This window comes from Balaenoptera borealis, assembly GCF_965194805.1.
Source record: "Balaenoptera borealis genome assembly, chromosome: 1".
NCBI lineage: Eukaryota > Metazoa > Chordata > Mammalia > Artiodactyla > Balaenopteridae > Balaenoptera > Balaenoptera borealis.
The window spans coordinates 22,180,933-22,203,537 of NC_138860.1; the positions used below are offsets into that span (position 1 = coordinate 22,180,933).

A 22,605-nucleotide genomic window follows, 5' to 3' on the forward strand; every position below is an offset into this window, starting at 1 on the left:
TGAGCCTCCGCTCTAGAGCCCATGAGGCACAACTACTGAAGCCTGTGTGCCACAACTACTGAAGCCCGCAAGCCTAGAGCCCGCGCTCCGCTACGAGAGAAGCCTCCGCTACGAGAGAAGCCACCGCAATGAGAAGCCCCCGCACCACAGCGAAGAGTAGCCCCCACTCGCCACAACTAGAGAAAGCCCGCGCGCAGCAACGAAGACCCAATGCAGCCAAAAATAAATTAAATTAATAAATAAAGTATAGACAATCCAGAAAGAAGAGGATGTCAAAACCTGGAGAGAGGAAAAAGAACATGGGCGCTGTCAGAAGGACCTCAGCCACTAGAGGTGGGCCCTGCAGCTAGTGTTGATGCCTGACAGCCGCTCACTGGGCCCCCGGGGAAGACCTGGTTCTGAGCAGCCCAGCTCCTGGAGAACCTCCCAGGGAGAGCCAGCGGCTCCTGTGCCCTCACGAGGTAAGCCAGCATCTCCAGTGAGCTCCATGGTCCCTGCCTGTGTGAGATGTCAACAGCAAGGGTTCCAGGGTCAAATAAATTTGGGTAACATTCATATTATACCCAACTCCCCTTACCCTTGGGAAGGTCACAGTGTGTAATTATTGAAAGGCTCTGAGATGTCTCCACACTTGACCTGGTTAGCTTTGCATTTCCCAAACTTACTGGACCACAGAACCCATTTCTCAAGGAACATCTGTTAACCCCAAGGAACTAGTTTCTACAGAACACACTTTAGGGGACACAGGAATAAGTGACTTGATTGGTTGTTTGTTCTTACTGACTAGAGACCAGTTATTATGGAAGACTTTACCAAAAAATAATCATTTTCATTTAGAAGACCTGATATGAAGCTACTTTTTTTTTTTTTTACTGCAAATACTGACATAACCAATTATCTATCGAAGGCAATAAACTAGCGTTTCTGGTAATAAAACTACAATTGAAGCACATAGAAGGACACATGTTCCATATAATACATCATCCAAAAACAACTTCAGATTGCGAAGATACGGATTACAAAAGCGGAGCCAATACTACGTTCGCCCATCTTTTCTTTTTTTCTATTTCCCCCTTTTTGTTGTTGCTGTTCTGTACCTTGCTTTGTTTCACTTAACACATCTTGGAGATTATTCCGTATCAACAGAAAGCATCTTCGTTTTTTTTTAGGGCTGCACAGAATATTGTCGTAGAGGGAACATAGTTTGTTTCACCTGTTCTCTATGGATGAACATTTACCTTTAGTCTTTTCTGTTGCAACCAATGCTGCAATAAATAACCTTACACATACATTATTTTCACACATGAGTATGTCTGTAGGAAGATTACTACATGTGGAATTGCTGGAGCATATTGACGATATCCTCAAATTGCCTTTGTCAGGACTGAGCGTGTACATTCCCCCACGCCTCTCCAAATGATCATGCTTTGACCTTTGCAATCCGAAAGGTGAAAAATGGTGTCTTAGTATAGTTTTACTTTATGTTTCTTTTATGATGAGTGAGGATAAATACCTTTTAATATGTGTAAGAGACATTAATTTTTCCTTTTTCCATTAACTGTTTATATCTTTGCCCATTTTTCTATTGAGCTTTCATTTTCTTCCTTTTAAATACTAGGAAGATTTATATATCACTTGTGGTCTGGGATCTGAATAACATATTTTTCCCTATTAATTTTTAGTTTGACCTTGCTTATTGTGATTTTTTTTTACCATGCAAATTTTTTTTACTTTAATGTAAAGTTTATCATTTAAAATTTTTATGGCTTCTAAGTTACAATTTGATAGCCTATCACCACTCTAAGATTATAATAGAATTCTCCCATTGTCTCTTCTAGGATATATAGATTTATAAATATATTTATAATGTGAACATATTAAAATATAATATATCATATAAATACATAAACAATAAATATGTAAATAATACAAATGGCTAGATTTATCATATTTATATATAACATATAAATAATATAAAGTACATTGTTAAGATATATAATGTTATGTTTATGTAAATATTATTCCATTTAGAATTTATCCCCATGACAAGATGAGCTATAACTTGATTTTTTTCTAGATGGCTACTCAGTTGTTCCAATTCCAGTTGTGAATAATTTATCTTTACTAAATTCCTATGTTTGGAACTATTTCTGGACTTTCTATTTTGTGCCATTTATGAATCTCTGTATACTCTTGCACAAGTTCTGTACTATTTTAGATATTGTAGCTCTATTTGTGTTTTAACAGCTAATAGAGCTAGACTCCACTCCCTTTAGAATTTTTTCTGGCTAGGCTTTATGTTTACTTTTTCCTTGTAAATTTTAGGATCAGCTAAGTTCCAATTTTTAAAAAATCCTCTTGCTATTTTTATTGGGATTGCATTAAATTTATAGACTGACTTAAGAGGAAGTGCCAATTTTATGATGATGAATCTTTTTAGCCAAGAATGCGGGCCACCTTTTAAATGGAGTAAATGATTGTCTACGCCTCTCCAGGCAGGGTGGTGTCCTTGGAGTTAGCTATAAGGGTGAACCACACTAGTCAGAGAAGTCTTGAACACTGTTGGACATAAACAGCGTGGCTGGAAGCCTCTGTAATCAAATGAGGAAGCATAACCATCCCTCCCAGAAGAGAGCCCTGATGTGAGTCGGAGGCAGTTGTCAGGATTCTAGAACCGGGTCGTGTACAGATGCCACCTTAAAAGAACAGTGCCTGCAGCCAAGGGACATAGCTCGAGCCAAGCTCACAAAGAAGGAGCCAGGGAAGAAATACACTAATCTCACTTTCCTCCCTCCCTCTGGTCTTTAGGGCTCCCCGCTGGCCAAACCCTCCCAGCAGCCAGAGGCCCCGGGAGCCCACAGTTTCATCCACTGAGGTCAGCTCTGGGGCAGAGGGCAGGATGGAAAAGGGTGTAGGCTGGATGTGGGGAGGCAACCAGAAGGTACCCATCCTCACCTCCAGCTCACGCAGTCTGGCACTCAGGCCCCCAAGACAGTTGTTTCTGCTCTGAGATAAATGGAGTAAATAAAGATCAGAAGGTTATCGCCTCCTTCTGCCCCTTCTAAAAGGACTTTGTACCTGGGCAGGAAGGCTAAAATCATGTAACAACTGGAAAACCCACCAGGAAGGGAAGGCAGGAGTTTTCGTGGTGCACTGTTCAGTGACACATCCCCTGAGCGGTCTGGGCGGCCACCCTCACCTCTGCCAAAATATCTTCTCGTGTGACTGGAGAGCAGAGCCAAACAGACAAACAAATGAGCACGAGGCAGAAATATTTGCTCAAGTCCAGAGTCTCTTATAGATACATAATTTAAACACCCGTAGAAAACTGCACACCGGATCTTTCTTTTTCAAGCCCCATCCATGTGGCAACATTCCAGGAGAGACCTTGGTGACTGGCAGGCACCCTCTCAAACCAGTTTGCACCACAAGTGGTCTGGAGCCCCAGAGGTCAGCGGGTTGTCTTGCCTGGCCCATACCAGCTGGCCTGGTTTTGTTGTTGTTGTTGTTTTAATAAATTTATTTATTTATATATATTTTTGGCTGCGTTGGATCTTCGTTGCTGCGTGCAGGGTTTCTCTATAGTTGCGGCGAGTGGGGGCTACCCTTCATTGTGGTGCGCAGGCTTCTCATTGTGGTGGCTTCTCTTGATGCGGAGCACAGGCTCTAGGCACGCGGGCTTCAGTAGTTGTGGCTCACGGGCTTAGTTGCTCCGCGGCATGTGGGATCTTCCCGGACCAGGGCTTGAACCCATGTCCCCTGCGTTGGCAGGTGGATTCTTAACCACTGCGCAACCAGGGAAGTCCCTGGCCTAGTTTTATCCAGACCAGGGTGTCACTGACCCAAACAGGCTGTGCCAGGAGGAAACTCCAGTGACTTCTCCAACCAGGTCACCTCTGCAGAAGCAGATCACCATGGGATTACCCAGAGGAGACGGGTTTTCATAAATCATTTTAGGGAGAGTAGATTGTGACCTTGGTAGGGAGAACCCTCAGCCCGAAGGAGTGGCACTGTGTGAGGCTACAGATAATGAGGGTGCAGAACAGGTTTCCACGTGGGGAGGAAACCCTCAGGCGGACGTGGCCATCCAGGCGGAGTGAGCAGGAAGCTAGAGAAAAAACACTGTGCAGCCCAAACACTGAAACATAATGGAGTCACCTCTCAAGGACAGAAGCCCCCAAGACCATGTTTCGTGAACTGGGTGAATTAGAAATTGACACCTACTCGTAAAGGAGACTGTTCAGATTATACATTAAAAGCATGTGCTTTGCTCAGACAGATCTGACAGCCACTCATCAGCTGAGACCTTGGGGTGAGCCACCCGATCTCCTTACAGAGGGTGGTAATAGTACCCACCTACCCCAGATTGTTTTGTGGCAAGGAAATGAGATAACGTCATGATACTTTCGACTGAAAAAAACGCACAACCTAAAAGTTGCGAGTTATGTTTTATTCGGGGACCTAACTGAGGACTATAGCCTGGGAGACAGCCTCTCAGGTAGCTCTGAGGGACTGTTCCAAAGAGGTAAGGGAGGAGCAGGGTATGTAGGAGTTTTTATTGAAAAATAATGTAGTGGACATCAAAAGACCACTGCTAATCACAAAAAAACAGACATCTCAAGTTAATGATTTTAGTGTTTTTCTATGTATGGGAAGATCCAAGAGTCTGGGCTCATTGAAATTATTCCCTAGATATGCATCTTAATTATCTAGGACCAGTTTTTCTCCATCCTGAATCCCCTCAGGGTGCACTGTTTGGGTGGCTACCGTGGCTGATGGCTTGATGGCCGCAACATTGTTGTTTCCTGGAATGACAGGCAACATTTTGTTGTTGTTGTTTGCAATGCATGTAAAGCATTTTAGCACAGGGCCTGGCACACAGTAAGTCTCCGTGAATGTAAACTACGATAACCGTTGTCTTCAGATCTTGTTACTGAGAAAGCTTATATAAACAGATATTAAATAAACTTTAAAAATGGGCTCTACATAAGGGAGCTTCCCAACTTAGTTAAAAATGTTTTGCTGCATGGGGTGAGGGAGAAAGTTAAGAAATCAGAATAATAAAATAGGATTTCAAGTGCTTCCACCTTATTAGAAATCAAGATGTTCTTCTAAGTGGCTCTAAGTCTCCCTCAACTCCAGAATTTGGAGACCCGATAAAAAAACTTTGAACCTTTGACTGTAAAATGCATCTAACTCTTGTTGCTTCTTGCTTGTGCTGTGATCTTAGTGCCAGGGTCTTGGCTGTGCAATGACAGGCCATCCTCCTGTTGCTATAAGGAATTGCATTGCAGTGAATGGGTGATATGTTTTAATATTTCTGAGCCAAGGATATTGGGGTATTAAGATACAATGTAGGAGTTCAGGAAGCTGCCAGCTCGTTACCCCTTAGTTTTAAATTTGAATTGCAGTTGGATTTTCCTAGTTAGAAGTGGAGTCTTTCCCTAGTTAGAAGAATCAGATACTCTTAACCAAAGGAAATCTTCAGCAGGGTATGGTTTTTAAACAAAACCCAGGATTTGGATTCAGAGGATTTACATGTAAGACCTGCTAACTGTGTAGAACATAGACTTCCTGAGCTTCATCCAAAAAAGGTGATAATAATTAGGATAATCATCTCATAGGATTTCTGTAAGTATCAAATAAAATGTGGACCATGTTCTTTGTAAATTGCAGAGTATTATATACAATGTTAACTACTTGTTATTTCTGTTTATTTATTTATTTATTTTTTGGCTGTGTTGAGTCTTCGTTTCTATGCGAGGGCTTTCTCTAGTTGCGGCAAGCGGGGGCCACTCTTCATCACGGTGCGCGGGCCTCTCACTGTCGTGACCTCTCTTGTTGTGGAGCACAGGCTCTAGAGCGCAGGCTCAGTAGCTGTGGCTCACGGGCACAGTTGCTCCGCGGCATGTGGGATCCTCCCAGACCAGGGCTCGAACCCGTGTCCCCTGCATTGGCAGGCAGACTCTCAACCACTGCGCCACCAGGGAAGCCGCTACTTGTTATTTCTTTCATTCCTTTTGGTGGAAGGAGCACAGACCAGAAGTCAAGAGTCTAGATTCCTGTCCCTGTCTGCCCTTTCCAGGACCTGTGACCTCAAGAAACTTAATCTCTCTCTTTTTTTTTTTTTTTTTTTGGCCACACTGTGCGGCTCGCGGGATCATAATTCTCTGACCAGGGATTGAACCTGGGCCCCAGCAGTGAAAGCGCAGAGTCCTAACCACTGGACCACCAGGGAATTCCCTTTTTTTTTGTAACTTACTCTAAAAGGTACAGTTTTGTCGTCTAGGAGACATTCTAGGATTATGAATCCTTTCAGAGGAAACATGTTAGATTGGAATAGGAAGGGATGAAGATCCTCTCTGAAGGGCAGGGGGAGATGAGGCCTTGCTGCTCCCGGGGTGACCAGGAAAAATACTTCTGGGACATGAAGGAAAAAAACAGGGAGCCATGAAACGTGGCCACTGATTTCTGGGATGTCGCAAGAACGTCCAGGTCTGGTGGTGAGCGGTAATCTGAGACACATGTACAGTCAGCACTGACCTAGATGTATGACCCACAAAAAAAAAAAGGAAAAGGCATCACTACCTGAATTCAGTCACTATCCCACGAATAGCAGCACAGTCAGCTGTGACCTCCAACACTAAAAAACAATCGACAGGTCCTGCAGACACACACTCGTGTGATGCCTACACACACGCACAAGGGAAAGGCGTCGACTCTTGGTACCAAGGGAAACAGAACCAGGAGGGCGTTAAGATGGCCCCCCCAGAGTCAGACAGACTGGGCAGCTCTTCTGAGGATTTGACAGAAGAGCTACAGGAACCATGGGAATAACTGGTTTCAGGACAAATGTCGCTGAAGTTCCTACACTTGGGCCCACTTTATCCACAAGCCTATCTGCCTCCATGTATTGACAGACCCAAGTCATTTTCCAAGATTCCTAGAAAATCTCAAATAACCTCAAGAAAAATAAGAATCACAGGCATCTCCAGGTTCTCAAAGAAGGACTAAAGTCAGGAGAAGATCTGAAGTTGGAGGAAGGGGAATAGATTGAAAAGGAGGATCTCGTGACTCGAAGAGCGGCTGTCACTTGGTGTAGCCATCCTCCAGGACAGACAGTATGACGAGGTCTAAGTGAGAGAGGGGCGGGTGCTCAGAAAAGGCCTGAATGTCGTCTGTTTCAATGACGGTCTGGTTCCTACAAGGCAGCGTATGGAACCAAGCTGGGAAAAGCTCCTCTACCTAGATTTCCATCCTCACCAACCAGGGGCTCCTTCCCCAGGGCCAGTGCTTAAAACTCTCATTGCCAAGTTTCTCTGTAAGCTCCTATTCTCAGTGTGTCAAAGAGTCTCTAGTTTGGTTTATAAAAAGATCTAGTTGACCCAAAAGGTTGTCTCTGACATCTGACAAACACCACACCTTTTAAACTCTTCCTTGTCGTGTTTTACTGTTGGCAGTGCACTTAACCTCCCAAGACTTGCCATCCTCAGCTTTAACATGGAGATGGTCATAGCACCATCCTCATAGAGCTGTTGTGAGAAATATATGAAATGATGAACCTGCAGCTCCTAGAACAGTGGCTGGCACATAGGAAGGCCTCATCAGTAATGGCTATTGCCCAAGTTCCCCTAGCAGTCAAGAGGCAGGAACTGGTAGCCCTGGCTAATGGGTCAGGAAATAGGGACATGATCCGTTCTTGTAACTGAGAAGTCCAAGGCAGGTGTGGCTTCAGGTACAGCTTGATACAGGGACTCAAGTGATGACACCAGGACATGGTTTCTCTCTCTCCAGCTCTCAGCCCCTCTTCCTCTGAGTTGGCTGCAAGATGGCTTCAGCAGTAGACCGTACCTCATTGTAGAGCCAATGCAGTAGAAGAGGACACCTGTCCACTCTCTCTGAAGCCCCAGGAGTGGTCTCCTCATACCTCCCTGGCTCTGGCTGGATAACAGAACCTTCCCCAAGCGAACCATTGAAGCCAGAGAATGTGCAGCCTAGCTTGCTGCAGATCCACCTCTGGAACTGGGGGCAGGGCCAGCGCTACCCAAACCTCTCAGGCAGGGAGGAGGCAAGGAGACTTGCTTCCCAGAGGGTCACTGGTGGCGCCAGGAGGGAAGAGATGGCCGCTGAGTGGAAAACTGTGGTGAACCCACAGCGGCCGCCCAACCTAAGGAGCAAAGGGATTTAACTTCCTTTGGCTACCGACTGGCTGGTTAGGGAGGGGTGTGCCTCCACTTCCCACAGGGCCGGTGTGAGCACCTAGAGGCCTCAGAGCTGTTCCCCCATCATTGCTAAGTGTTAGCAGTTCAGCCGGTTCAGCAACTCTCAGGACACCAACTAGTCCACAGAATTCAAAGATTGCGGTGAATTTCAGTAACACTTTTTAAAAAGAGTTGACATTTTTTAAAAATTTTATTTATTTATTTTTATTTATTTATTTTTGACTGCATTGGGTCTTCGCTGCTGCACACAGGCTTTCTCTAGTTGCAGCGAGCGGGGGCTACTCTTTGCTGCGGTGTGCAGGCTTCTCATTGCAGTGGCTTCTCTTGTTGCAGAGCACGGGCTCCAGTAGTTGTGGCACACAGGCTCAGTAGTTGTGGTTCACGGGCTCTAGAGCACAGGCTCAGTAGTTGTGGCGCATGGGCTTAGTTGCTCCGCAGCATGTGGGATCTTCCTAGACCAGGGCTCGAACCCGTGTCCCCTGCATTGGCAGGCAGATTCTTAACCACTGCACCACCAGGGAAGTCCTTCAGTAACACTTTTAATAGACCTGCCAATTAATAAAAATAAACCCAGCCACAGAAATCAAACTCATCTGAGGCTATTTCCTATTCTTGTCATGGGAAATTGTAGGAAAGTGCACATTCCTTAAGAATGGAGTAAACTTCCTCATCCTCGTCCCAGAACACCCCCATCAGTCGGGCCTTTTATCTCGTGGCAAACATGACCCCTCCCTGCTACCAGCTTGCTTCTGACCACCTGAAACGGGTGTGTGCTTTACACACATGCTCTCGTCACGCCTCCCAGTTACTCACGTGTCACAGAGGAGGGCACCGAGGCTAAGGGGAAGCCAGACTGCCAGACAGCCGACCATCTGACTGTCCCCATCCTTGACTCCCACGTGTGGTACCCACACAGCCACCCAGAGGTGTTCCTCGCCCGTCCTCAGGGAGATCGCCCAGGGTGCCTTCTCAGACTCGGGCTCTTGCACTTGTGTCCGTGGGGCTGCCTGCCGGTGCCTTCTTCCTCTCCCTCAGACTCGCCCACCTTTACGCCCTGTGTTGTCAGAAGCCTCTGCTGCTGAATTGGAGTCCTCACTCCACACAGGCTCGCCGTCATGCGCCTTCGGTGGACCAGGCACGGAGCCGGCTGTGAGGACACAGTCCAGCCATCACAGGGTTCTGCGTCCTTCAGGGAATGAATTCTCCCATCTCAACTATCACAGCGAAAACATTTCTCCCTCAGCATTCCCTCAACGCATCCCCCCAGCCCTCCTCCATACCCCTCATGTGAGGACCGGGGGGAACACCTGTGCCGGGCTCGCCTTAGGCCTCAAGTGCCGGAGGTGGGGACAAGAGGTTTAACGTTCTCCCGGCACTGCGACCTCTCTGATGAGAGCTCCTTACACCGTGTTCACAGGTGACTGCTGGCTGCTGGCGGCCATTGCCTCCCTCACCTTGAATGAAGAAATCCTGGCTCGAGTCGTCCCCTTGGACCAGAGCTTCCAGGAGAACTACGCGGGGATCTTCCGCTTCCAGGTAACTTAAGGGTTGGCTCGAGCTTCTCCTGAACGGGTCCTGAGGGCTAGGAGCAGGTGCTGGGGGCCAGGCACAGTACTCTTCTACGAAGGACACTGAGAGACAGCAGGAAGCTGCCTGGCCGGTCGCGCGCCCTGGGACCCTGTAAGGGCAGCGATGGGGAGGAGGGCGGTAGGGCAGGGTACTCAGGAAGTAACTCCCACATTTTGTTAAGAAAGTTGATTATTTGGGGTCTGATGTGAAGGCACTGCTCACTGTCCTCCTTTTTTGCCGGTAAAGGAGAAATAGTATTTTTAAAGGCATAAGGCACAGGGCAGAGTGCCGGAGGGGCAGGTGTGGCCTGGGAGGGAAGGGCAGGTGCCTCTGCGCTCGCTTCTCGGCGAGGCTGTACCTGCAGGAGGAGGACCAGAGGGAGCGTCTCCTCCGGGATGCGACGGGCTTGGGGAAGCGGCGCCGAGGGGCCGGGCAGGGAGGAGGCAGCCGTGGCTGAGGCTCGCGACCCGCACGCTGCCACCACCTCCTCGTCCCGCAGTTCTGGCAGTACGGCGAGTGGGTGGAGGTGGTGGTGGACGACAGGCTGCCCACCAAGGACGGGGAGCTGCTCTTCGTGCACTCGGCAGAGGGCAGCGAGTTCTGGAGCGCGCTGCTGGAGAAGGCCTACGCCAAGTAAGTGCCCGCCGTGCCCGTCCCCCGGCAGCCTGCCCCAGCTGCCCTGTGTTCTGGGAAGCAACACGGGAGTTAGTCAAGGGCTGTCCTGAAGACAAGTCCTATTGTACAGAAGGACCACTCTGGACAAAATTGGGCTCTCAGTTCTAGGAGATAACGCACCCAGCTATTGCCGTTTTTAACCAAATGCACAGGAACAAGTCATGGTACTGATCGTGCTGGCCTTGAGAAGGACCTCTGCGTCCTTGGCAGGTCATGTTACATTTTTGTCAGCTAAATACAGCACAGAGTTGCTGCCCGTGGGCAAAACTATCCATCGCAGAGGTAGGAAAATGATGCAGACTTGCCCACGATACATAATCATAATACGCTGAGTGAAACTGATTTCCCCTAGCCCTCCCAGCCGGGCCCCTGCCGCCCCCCCAGGCTGCCCAGAGTCGAGCTTGTCCAGCGCTCAGCACCGCCCATTCTCAGCGGGACGCCCACGTCGGCCCCCCGCTCCAGAGTGGCCTGGTCCTGGCCCTGCTGCCTGGACTCCCCTCGGGAGAATGACCGGCTCTCAGGCATCAGGAGGATTTCTGTCCCTTCCGGCCCCTGCCAGGGAGGAGGACCAGGAGTCACACACCCAGCTGTGAGGGTCTGGGGCCTGAGGTGCTACTAAGTCTTATGCTCCAATAGTAGAGGTAGGGAAGCCACAGGGCGCCAACATCGCCATGGGGAGAGACCAGCCCCTCCTAACACAGCCCAGGGAAGCTGCTTTCACTACTGAATTGTTTTCTCTTAAGCTATAAATGCCAAACAGCCAATTTAGCAGACCTCCGCTTTCCTGCCAGGATGTAGAAAGAATCGATACGGGAGGTTGGGCCAGATAAACACCGAGGTCCTTCCAACTCTAAGGTTCTGTGAGATTTTTTTCCAAAAACTTCACAAAGTACCAGGCAGTGGTAGCTGTGGGGACAGTCACTTGCCCTCGTGGGCACCCCGAGGTGGAGACAAACCAAGGAAAGACTGAGCAGAGGGTCCCTGGAGCATCCAACAAAAGAGGCATGGGGGGAGGGGCACTTGGAGAAGCAGAAGCGTCAGCACCAGGTGGCAGCGGCGTCTGTCCCCTTCCTGCAGGATCAATGGGTGTTACGAAGCACTCTCGGGGGGTGCCACCACTGAGGGCTTCGAGGACTTCACCGGAGGCATCGCCGAGTGGTATGAGTTAAGGAAGGCCCCTCCCAACCTGTTCAAGATCATCCAGAAGGCTCTGCAGAAAGGCTCTCTCCTTGGCTGCTCCATCGATGTAAGTCCAGGCCTCCCTCCCTGGCCGCACCCCCATCTCCTCTAGCTGAAATGAGCCTCCTCCAACAGTGACCAAAGAAACCCACTGCCCTCATTCCCCACGTGGTTAGCGCATCCTCTGTCCACCATATTGCACATCACCTGGAGCCCAGGGGTGACTCGGCGACAACCAGGCTGGCTGGGGTACAACTGCTGGGGCGATGGTGACTCCAGCCTTTCCTTCTCCAGCCTACTTACAACCCTCAGCCTCCTTTGACTCACCACCCCAGACCACAGCTTCCCTGAGAGCCCCCTGCCCTCTGCTGGGCCCAAGGCAGGACCATTCCAGACACCTTCTGCCCCACCTGCAGGGCCTGTGACCGGAGGGAGCCCAGCAGCCTTCCCTCCACTGCTGCAGGGTTAAGGGGCCCGTGGGAAGACTTCAGAAGGCACAGGAAGGAACCATTCCCACGTGCCAGCCTTGCTGGCAAACGTCGCCAGAGGAAGGGAGGTGGGCACAACCCCTGTCCCCAAGGAGCCTCCAGGCTTTGCCTGTGCCCGGCACCGGAGCCCTGTCCTAGCTCTGGTCCCTGTGGGGACAGGGGTAAGAAGTCTGGCTCTGGGGGCCCAAGTCTGTGTCTGACTCCAGGCAGGGATTCTCAAACTTTCTCTGCAAAGCATTTCGAGGCAGAGACCCTTTCTACTCCCACGCAGCCCTTCTCACTGACCCAGACAAAAATAACAACCTCCATCAGAACAGATGGGGGAAGGAATGACTGGGGAAGTTCTCACAGAACAGGAGCCAATTCTGAAGTCAGGCAGAAACGAAGGACCGTCCTAGTGTAAACCCTGCAGCGGGCGGGGCAGCCCTCGCAGTTTCAGGGGACTCAGCACACCTGGGCCACCGATGCCGTCCAGGTGTGTGTCCTGAGCCCCCTCCACGGTGTGCCCTTTCCTGCGGGAATTCGTGACTGCGCCGGGCACACACATGAGTGCAAGTGCCGCTCTCCCAGAGGGCTGCCCTCAGCCTCCTCTTCTCTGGTTGCGAATAGCCCGTCAGCACCTTAAAGAAGTAGTAGGAGGGCCTCCAGGCGGGAGCGGGGGGCCCTCCACCCGGGCCAAGGCCCTGCTGAGCCCTGAGCGACGGAGGGAGGGAGGGAGGGAGGGAGGGAGGAGGCGGGATGCGGCGGCCGGGCTGGGACTGATTCTCCCGCGTTTCCAGATCACCAGTGCTGCAGACTCGGAGGCCATCACCTTCCAGAAGCTGGTGAAGGGGCACGCGTACTCGGTCACTGGCGCCGAGGAGGTAACGCCTGGCAGGCATTCTCAGGGGTCTTTCTCTTGCTCACATGATGGCGAAAGCCATTTTTGCTGCTTGCTGAGGGTGGGGCCCGCGTTCCCCAGTCCTCGCTGAAATTCAGGGCCAAGGGGATGGGCCGGCCCTCCCCAGCCCCTGCCGGCCGTGCGCTGCCCTCTGCTGGCCGCGGGTCGGTCCAGGCGCTCTGTGCCACTGAGTTCCAGAATTGTCTCGTTCTTCTGGACCAGCTAAGGTAATACAACAACACTGCATCTGTGTAGTGTTCCATCCTCTTCAAAGTGCTTTCACATTTGATCTCACAGAAGCATTGGTGCCCCAATTACTGTAGTGGTCAAATCTGACTCTGCCTCTTGCCAGCTGTGTGGCCTTAGGCAGTTATTTAAACTCTCTTCTGCCCCCTAGTTTCCTCAAATTTAAATTAGAAACAGTAATAACAATATCCATGGTAGGGACTTCCCTGGTGGCGCAGTGGCTGGGAATCCACCTGCCAATGCAGGGGACACGGGTTCGAGCCCTGGTCCGGGAAGATCCCACATGCCGCGGAGCAACTAAGCCCGTGCGCCACAACTACTGAGCCTGCGCTCTAGAGCCTGTGAGCCACAACTACTGAGCCCACGTGCCACAAACTACTGAAGCCCGCGCACCTAGAGCCCGTGCTGCACAACAAGAGCCCGTGCTGCACAACAAGAGAAGCCACCGCAGTGAGAAGCCCACGCACAGCAACGAAGACCCAATGCAGCCAAAAATTAATTAATTAATTAATTATTTTAAAAATCCATTGCAGATTGTTGAGGTGATTCAAACAAGTTAATATATGTAAAGCGCTCAGACTGTACCTGACACATTGTGTCTAAGCAGGTCGCTGTCCTGGACTTTGCTGTGTTTTTGGTTTGTTTGTTTTTATACTATACTGTAAGGTAGCCACCATCCACTGTTAACTACAAAACACGGACTAGATCCCAGGTCTTCTGACATATGCAGCGCTCTCTCTCTCTCTCTTTTTTTTTAACCATGAATCTTTGTTTTATTTAACACCCCCGCATATATCTTTTTATTTTGAAAAATTTCAATTCTACAGAAAAGTTGACAGAATAGTATAATAAACATCCATATGCTATTTTTCCAGATTCAAGGATGGTTGAAATTTTCCACACCTGTTTTGTCTCTATGTATGTGTACTTTCTTTCTGAGCCATTTGGAAGTAAATTGCAGATGTCACAACGGACACTTCGCTCCTAAATACTTCAGCATTTATCTCCTACCCATAAGGACACTATCTTACGTAATCCCAGTAATATTTTCATGCTGAAGAAATAAACATTAATTCAATAGCATGATCTAATATATATAGTCCATGTAAACATTTTCCCTGTTGCTCCAAAATGTCCTTTATAGTACCCTCAATGCCCCCAGTCCAGGGTTTAAATCAAGATTCATGCACTGCATTTGCTTGTCATCACCAGTGTTCATTTGATGGAGCTCCTGTGACAAAAAAGTACATCCTATTATAGTTAGTTCAACTGAGGTTCAGAGGTGACGTGCCAACGCAGAGTCTAGAACAAGCACGTTTGTGCCTCAGACTCAGGATAGAGGTTAAAGAGCCCTGGTCCTCCAAGGGCCAGACCTTGGGAGCTGCCAAAGCTGAGCAGCAGCGAGGGTCTGGGAGTCAAGGCCCTCTCTCTCCCTTTTGTGATCCCCCTTATTACATGGACTTGACGCCTCCCGCCCCTGGCTCATGGAGAAAAAGGGGCTTTGGGCCGGAGAACCTCCAGGCCTGGCTTGAACTCAACATCTCTCCCCTCTCCTTCACCCACCCCTCCTGCAGGTGGAGAGCAGAGGAAGCCTGCAGAAGCTGATCCGCATCCGGAACCCCTGGGGAGAGGTGGAGTGGACCGGGCAGTGGAACGACAAGTGAGGAGGGCAGGGTCGGGAGCCGGGGTAGGGGCACTCTTTCCAGGCGGTTCTGGGGAGCTGAGGAGAGGGGGGGCATGGTAGCCATGCTGAGAATAAAGCCCCGAGAGCACAGGCTACCCCGAGTGGGACCCCTGGGGCTGGTGGCCCTCTAGGCTCTTAACCAGTGCACTCCAGCCATCTGGGTGCCTTTACAAGGCCCAGGGCTCCTGGGATCCTCATCCTTTCATCACCTCATGGTTCCTCCCTTCCCTAGCTTGGCGTCACCTTGCTATTGGATCTTCAGGGAAAAAAATACACCCTTCCTCCCCCAAGCACTCGTTCTATCCCAAGGATGTAAACTTTGTGCCTATGACCAGAGAGAAGTCCTTCCGTTGATGTCCAGGGTTCCTGGTAGGCCCGTTAGACCTTCGACTCTCTGGGGTGAACTCTGTGAGCCCCTCTCATGATCTTCCTCTGCTCCCGTCTCCCCGTCCTCCTCCACAGCCCAGCACCCACAGTTCTTCACCTTTTCCCTGGCAGCCTCTGCCATGGCATAGAGATGCCTGCCAGGGCCTGCAGGTCAGCTGCAGAGGCCAAGATGAGCGCCCCCTCCCCTACATCGAATTTCCAGTCACCCCTTAAAAGAGCTGACAGGCCCGTCTCAGTTTGGGCCACTGATGCTACTTCATGTCTCTCTGATGGGCTGTGTTTATTTTCTGGAATCTTCCTTGCCACCATCTTCCAGGATAATGTATCCTCTCACCTTGCTGCCCTGCACCTCTCAGCCACCTGTGTGTTACTCCCCTCCCGTACTGGGTTCTGGGCCCTCAGGTGGGAGAGCACGTCCCCGGTCCTCAACTTCGGGGCATCTTGGGGAGAAGTCATCGTCCCACACTAGTTTCTAATGCCTCTCCCATTGCTTGGTTTTCCAGCTGCCCAAACTGGACCACTATTGACCCAGAGGTGAGGGAAAGGCTGACCAGACAGCGTGAAGATGGGGAATTCTGGTAAGATCCTTAGGCTTTAGGGAAAGAAGTGTCTGATGTTTACTAGAAAAGGAGTGAGATTATCGTGTTGAGGGAGCAGGGGCGTGGGATCCTGGTTTTGTTGTTGTTTTAAATTCACTATAAGACCTTGAACAAAAATATTCTTGAACCTCTTCAATTTGTCCATCTCAGCAGTAGGGTTTCGAAGCTGAGCAGCTCAGCAGACAAGGCTAAGAATTCCTGCAGGCATGTTCAGGTCCCAAGAGAAAAGAGGGGAAAGATGGGCCTTTCTCCCAACCAGTTCCTAGAGATTCATCCCTAGGCCTCAAGAAATGGGTCCCTTGGAGAGTAGCAGTGGGCCCACGCGGCTGTGTCTGTGCTACTCTGGGACCACCTACGTCTGTACAGTACTAGCATTTTACCAAATGAGCAGCCGTATTTCGTCTCATTTGATATACGTGGCCCCCATTTTTACAGATGAGAGTTCTGAGTTTCACAGAGGCTTAAGTAACTTGCTCAAGGTCACCTGGCTAGAAGGTGGTAGCACCAGGACTAGAATTGGCACCTTCCAGTGGCGGACCTGGTGGCCATGTGGCCCCGAGGTACTGTCTCCTAGCAGCTCTGCCTGGCCCTGACTGGGTCCTAGTCTGGCCTTGGGCGGAAGGTCCAGGCTTATCCGTGTGTCCTCCGGTAACCTGGGTGCTGCGTCCTTTTGCAGGATGTCTTTCAACGACTTCCTGAGGCACTATTCCCGCCTGGAGATCTGCAACCTGACCCCTGACACGCTGACCAGTGACGCCTACAAGAAGTGGAAACTCACCAAGATGGATGGGAACTGGAGGCGGGGCTCCACCGCGGGCGGCTGCAGGAACTACCCGAGTGAGCACCCTGCCACCGCCCCACCCTGGAGTGCTGCACCCCATCCTGGCCGCTCCTACCCACCAGGACCCTCTGCCTCTTCTCCCCGCGTCTCCACCTCAGCACGCTTCTTGTCTCCTCAGCCCCTTGCCTTCTGCACTCACTTGCCTCCCTGCCCACGCAGAACCCAAGACGTGCTGTTTCTGTGATTCCTCTCCAGGCCCTAGATTCCCCGATGCCACGGCCTCGCCCACTGAGGCAGCGTTAATCCCGCTTCATACCCACGGGCTACTTTATCCACACGAAGCCCACGCAGCCTAGCCCAGCAGGGGGACCTCACCCACTGGGCCTCGGCACATCCAGGCCCTGCTTGTTGCCCGGCAATCCTCTTGTGCCCAATTCACTCAGCAGATGTTGATGGGGTCCTGCTCAGATGGGGGCAAGGATTCCTCCTCTGGTTTATCTTTTGTTTATTCCCCTGACTCTTCTGCCTTGATGGCCCAGTCCCCCCCTGCCCTTTCCCACTCAGAAATTGTCCCATCATGATGACATTTGCCAATTATGGAACATACATTGGGTGCTAGGAACTGTGCTAAGTGATTTATTAATATGTTACTCCATTTAATCCTCACAACAGCCTTCTGAGGCAGGCACTTTATTATCATCTCCATCTTTAAGATGAGGGGACTGAGGCTTGGAGAGGTTAAGTGACTTGCCCAAGGCCACACAGCCTTGACTGTGCCTGGGATTTGAACCCAGGCAGTCTGACTGTGGAGTCAGTCTTTAAGTACTGCAGTGGCAAGTCATGGTCATATATTGATTCTCTTGTTACAGATGAGGAAACCCTGGGCCACAGAGCAAGTAGTCAGCCTGGGACTAGCAGATTGGTGCCTCTAGCTCTGGTGCTTTTTTTTTTTTTTTTTTTTTTTTAATTTATTTATTTTTGGCTGCATTGGGTCTTTGTTGCTCTGTGCAGGCTTTCTCTAGTTGTGGTGAGCAGGGGCTACTCTTCCTTGCGGTGCACAGGCTTCTCATTGCAGTGGCTTCTCTTGTTGCCGAGCATGGGCTCTAGGCACGCGGGCTTCAGTAGTTGTGGCTCATGGGCTCTAGAGCACAGGCTCAGTAGTTGTGGCGCACGGGCTTAGTTGCTCTGTGGCATGTGGGATCTTCCTGGACCAGGGCTCGAACCTGTGTCCCCTGCATTGGCAGGCGGATTCTTAACCACTGCGCCACCAGGGAAGCCCAGCTCTGGTGCTTTTAGTCCTTCACCTCATGGCTGAGGCCTGTATTCAGCCACCAAGCAAGTTCCAGAGGTGCTGGGATGGTCCTCTGCCTCAGATAAGACTATGTCTCCTACCCACTAGGTCAGGGGTTGGCAAACTCTCTCTTAAGGGCCAGATAGTTGACACTTTTGGCTCTGTGGGCCATCTAGTCTCTATGGCAACTATTCAACTGTTGCTGTAGCCCAAAGGCAGCCATACTTAAATGAATAGATATGGCTGTGTTCTAATAAAACTTTATTGGTAAAAACAGGCAGCCAGCAGCCCATAGAGCCGTAGTTTGCCAAACCCTACACTAGATACCTTTATTTCCACAAGTAGAATGTTATTAGGTAAAGGAAGGAGATCACATTAATTATCCTTAACATGAATGAATCTCAGTTCCTTCCTGCAAATAGGTTTTGAAAGTGGGGAGGGCAGAGACACCATGGGAGTGGGCAAGGGGACAGGCCCAGGAGGACAGGGACACAGAACAAGAGGCTGAGACTGGGCACAGGATGTTCCTGGCCCCTGGGTTCATTGAGGGGGATGCAGACCTAGTCCCCAAGTCTCCCCAGCCAGGCCAGCTGGGCCATCTCTGACCCCCGAGTTAGAGCCTGGTGAGGGGAAGATACCACGGGGAGATATCACAGCTGAGCCAAAGGAGATCTGGGCCTCAGCTCTGACCACCCTGTTCCAGGATGAGGAATGCCTCCCAAGCCCGGCCAGCCTGAGGGCGAGCGAGAGAGAACTGCAAAGGGGAGTTTCTAATTTAGGTTCCCGTGAGGTTCAGACAAACCCCCAGCCCTCCGCTGCTCATGGCCTGTTCCCACCCGGACGGGCTGCCGACCAGCCCTGGTCTGTGGTTCCTCTGCCCTGCCATCCCCCCTGCCCAGCCTCATCCCCCTCCCGGCAGCCTCCAACCCCTGAGACCAGCGCAGCCTCGGCGCCTCGGCCCCCCATGCACACCTGTTCACGCTGGGCTCCTGTGTTCTGAGTGACTGACCCCGGCCCCTTCTGGCTACAGATACCTTCTGGATGAACCCTCAGTACCTGATCAAGTTGGAGGAGGAGGACGAGGACCAGGAGGACGGGGAGAATGGCTGCACCTTCCTGGTGGGTCTCATCCAGAAGCACCGGCGGCGGCAGAGAAAGATGGGCGAGGACATGCACACCATTGGCTTCGGCATCTATGAGGTATGGGAAGGGCGTCCACAGGGCTGGGGCTCCTCCTTCCCTTCCTCCTTGGCTCGTGTCATCCCCTGCGACGAAGGCCAACCCCAGAGGCAGACCTGGAGATGGGACCCCAGGCCGGGAGCTTGGCCAAGGAAAAGCAAAGCCACGGGCCGGGCCGGTCTTAAGAGACTCATGCAGGGAGGTCCCTGCAATTGGTCTGGGTCACCAGGAGCCCCCCTTCCCCTGCAGCCAGCTTCCGGCGAGTCCCGCTCTTTCAAATGGCCTCCGTGTCCCTTCTCACTTCCCCCAGGCCTGGCACTCTGGTTGGCCACCAATCTCCGAAGAACAGAACAGATGTAAGATGAGGACAGAGTATACTGGACCATGTCAGGAACCACTGTGAGGGCAGGAACTGAGCCAGCAGGTCCCGTCCCGCTGGGCAGAGCCCGTGCTCGGGGCAGGGGAGCGGTTGGTCCTCTGCTCCCACCAGGGCTCGGCCGGCTAGAGCCCCGCGCCCAACACAGGCGCTCTCACTGCCCCCATGTCCTTTCATTCCGAACCAACTGACCCAACACGCTGGGCCCGGTCCCCTCCCCTCTCCCTTCTGCCGCACAGAGAAGAGCTGCTCCTGGCCTGGGGTGAGCAGTGGGAGAAGAGGGGTGCAAGGAAGACTTCAGAGCCGCTGAAGTGGGGTGCACTTTGGTGTGATGGGTGGGCCGCAGTGATGTGCTGGAGCTGGCCCACTCTTCCCAGCCCAACATTCAGTGAGGTCACATGGGCAGCCTGAAAACAACCATGGCAGGGAGGGGGCAGTATGTACAGCATGGAAATTAGCAAATACTACACATCAGGTCTCCCACCGAACCCTGAGAGCCGGGCTCCCAGCTCGGCACGTAGGAGTCAGACACAGTGTCGGGGAGAAGGCTGTCTGCTCACTTCACTCAACAGGGAAACGCGGCTGCCGCCCATGGGGCAACGATCTGCCTGCTCACCCACCAGCAGGTGGAGCTGGGCAAGCACCATCATTTCTAAAAATGCACATAATTCCAAGCTTCTCAGTCTCTGAAGTAGGAGCTGAGGACTTCAGATCTGGGACAGAAGAGCTGCAAGAAAAATGCAGACTGAATTGTGACACACAGCCCAGACTTGGAAATCCAGCTATGGGCTTTCAGAGCCAAGAAGGACCTGCGTGATCGTTTGGTCCCGTTTTAGAGATAAGGAAACTGAGGCCAGAGAAGGGAAATGACTTGCTTGAGGAAATACGGATGGATGTGGCCGGCAGAAGCTTAGAACCAGCACCTGCTGGCTCCCAGCCCCGAGCGCAGCTGTGTCCATGTGCTGCTTCCTGCAGCCCTGCTTTCCCTGCCGGCGACGGTGGGGTGTGGGCTTTGCTACAGGCAGCTGGGTGACCTCAGACAGGTCAGCCAGGTCACTTCACAGCTCCAGGCCTCGGTTTCTTGCTCTATAAGTTAAGAACGGTGCTAAGGGCCCATGCACATTATTGCCGGCTCATAAGATTTTTTTTTTAATGTGGGAGTACGTTGAGTTCCTTGGGAAATAATTACCGGGTTGACTTAGTTCCTATTGCTAAATCTACAGAGAAAGGGGGGTAGCAGAGGAGACCATCTCAGTGGTGACATTTCTTTCTGGAGCTTTTCCAGAGTCTGAATTCAGCGTGTTCTCCTTTATTTGCAGATTCCAGAGGAGGTACGTCTGGCTCGCGTCAGCCGCCGTCCCTGGGGGCTCAGGTTCACCAACAAGGAAGAGGCTTAGACTGCTGGCTCGGGAGTCTTGTGAAGCCTGGGCAGGGGCTGGTGGCGCTGAAGGACCTGTCCCCAGCCCCTCTGGGCCCCGGTGAGGTTGCTCAGGTCCCAGATCCCAGGGTCTAAGCACAGGGTAAGGCAGCTGGGGCAGTCGCCACGGGGCGTGCTGTCTCCCCAGACCTGGCAAAGCCGCTGCACACATTTAGTCCCGGGTGGAGGGTCCGTGGTCCTGGGGCTGCAGGAGACTCTTCCCGGAGTCCTGTAGTGCTCTTAAAACAGGCCTAAAGGGAAATGATGAGCCCTGCGGTGGTATTAGGAGAAGATGGGGGAGCACAGAAAGAGGCCTGGACCCCATTCCCAGCTCTGCCATTTGCAGGCTGTGTGACCTTGGACAAGTAACCTGTCCTCTCTGGACTTCAGTTTCTTCGTCAGTAAAACTGGTCAACCATCCACCTCGCCAGACTATTGGGATGCACTGTGATATGTGAGAGCACTTAGTAGGCCCACAGTTCGGCTTAACTGAGCTGGTGAGACACACAGTCGCAGTGTGTGTTTTTAAAGGCCACAGTTATTCAAGTCAACACACAGGACAGGGCAGTTGGTGGCGTGCTGCGCCTTTGTGGATGCCGTGGTCAGACTGACACCCCACGTTTGAGAGCTGGGCCCCCTCCTCGCCACGGTCCTGGCTGCTTGTGTCAGTGTGTCTATACCACACAGAACTGAGTGGATCCCGGCCAAGGGCACTTTAACGTCCCTGAGTCGTAAGGGGAAGGCTGAGGTCCTCTGTCCGAGTGGAGAGATGGGGCATCTGAAGACGGGGGTGGTGAATGTGGGTCCCCTGCCGTGTGTGCCTCTGAGTTCCTGTTTGGGGTAGAAAGTTAGCTTTTCATCTCAGATGATGCAGAGTTTTCGCTGTGAGCCTCTTGTCTGGATGAGTGGAGGGACGGTGCTTGGAGCCCTTTCCACCCTCCACTCCCACTTGCTCCCGTTTCTTCACCAGTTCACAGGACAGACCAACATCCACCTGAGCAAGAACTTCTTCCTGACGCACCGAGCGAGGGAGCGGTCGGACACCTTCATCAACCTGCGGGAGGTGCTCAACCGCTTCAAGCTGCCCCCGGGGGAGTACATCCTGGTGCCGTCCACCTTCGAGCCCAACAAGGACGGGGACTTCTGCATCCGGGTCTTTTCCGAGAAGAAAGCCGACTACCAGTAAGTCGTTCAGCCCTCCTCGTCCCCACCCCTTGTTCCTGACCCTCCTGGGCCCCCTTGCTCCTCTGCTCGTCAGCTTTTTTTCCTGTAGTACCCGCCCGCTTCGAAGGCTTAGTGTGAGGACTTGAGGTGTCGAAGAACGTTAGTGCTGTCCTCGGGTCAGCAAAGAAAATAGACACTCGGGATCTTTCTGATGAGAAAGGGATGCCTGTAGAGCAGATTGCAAATGCCTGTCATTTGGGGCAGTGCTGGTAGAATCCCTGCATCCCCAGCCCACCAGCCTGGCAGAGCCGAGGGTCTAAGTGCCAATCCCAGCGGTCCCTCAGATGTCTCCAGAGCCTCTCCCCGCTACAGTCACGAGGTCTGCAGGGGCTCCCCCTTCCTCACTGGAGCCCCGATGTTCAGGGACCATTTTTGGCTGACACCGCTGTCAGTGTGGCCTCAATTCAC

The 22,605-nt window shown here is 51.7% G+C and overlaps 1 protein-coding gene across 3 annotated transcripts in view; it reads left to right on the plus strand.

Annotated features, from left to right (window-relative positions):
- The window catches only part of CAPN2 (calpain 2), a 54,680-nt gene that overhangs the window by 19,997 nt on the left and 12,078 nt on the right, over positions 1-22,605 (plus strand). The window contains exons 3-12 of one of the 3 annotated variants that reach the window (XM_082389914.1): positions 9,640-9,758; positions 10,291-10,424; positions 11,544-11,712; positions 12,913-12,996; positions 14,834-14,919; positions 15,834-15,908; positions 16,606-16,766; positions 19,032-19,201; positions 20,855-20,887; positions 21,944-22,155. In XM_082389914.1, the coding sequence (XP_082246040.1) occupies positions 9,640-9,758; positions 10,291-10,424; positions 11,544-11,712; positions 12,913-12,996; positions 14,834-14,919; positions 15,834-15,908; positions 16,606-16,766; positions 19,032-19,201; positions 20,855-20,887; positions 21,944-22,155 (1,243 nt within the window). The remainder of the gene's footprint in view (positions 1-9,639; positions 9,759-10,290; positions 10,425-11,543; positions 11,713-12,912; positions 12,997-14,833; positions 14,920-15,833; positions 15,909-16,605; positions 16,767-19,031; positions 19,202-20,854; positions 20,888-21,943; positions 22,156-22,605) is intronic. The other 2 variants (XM_082389915.1, XM_082389916.1) reach the window with 2 other exon arrangements.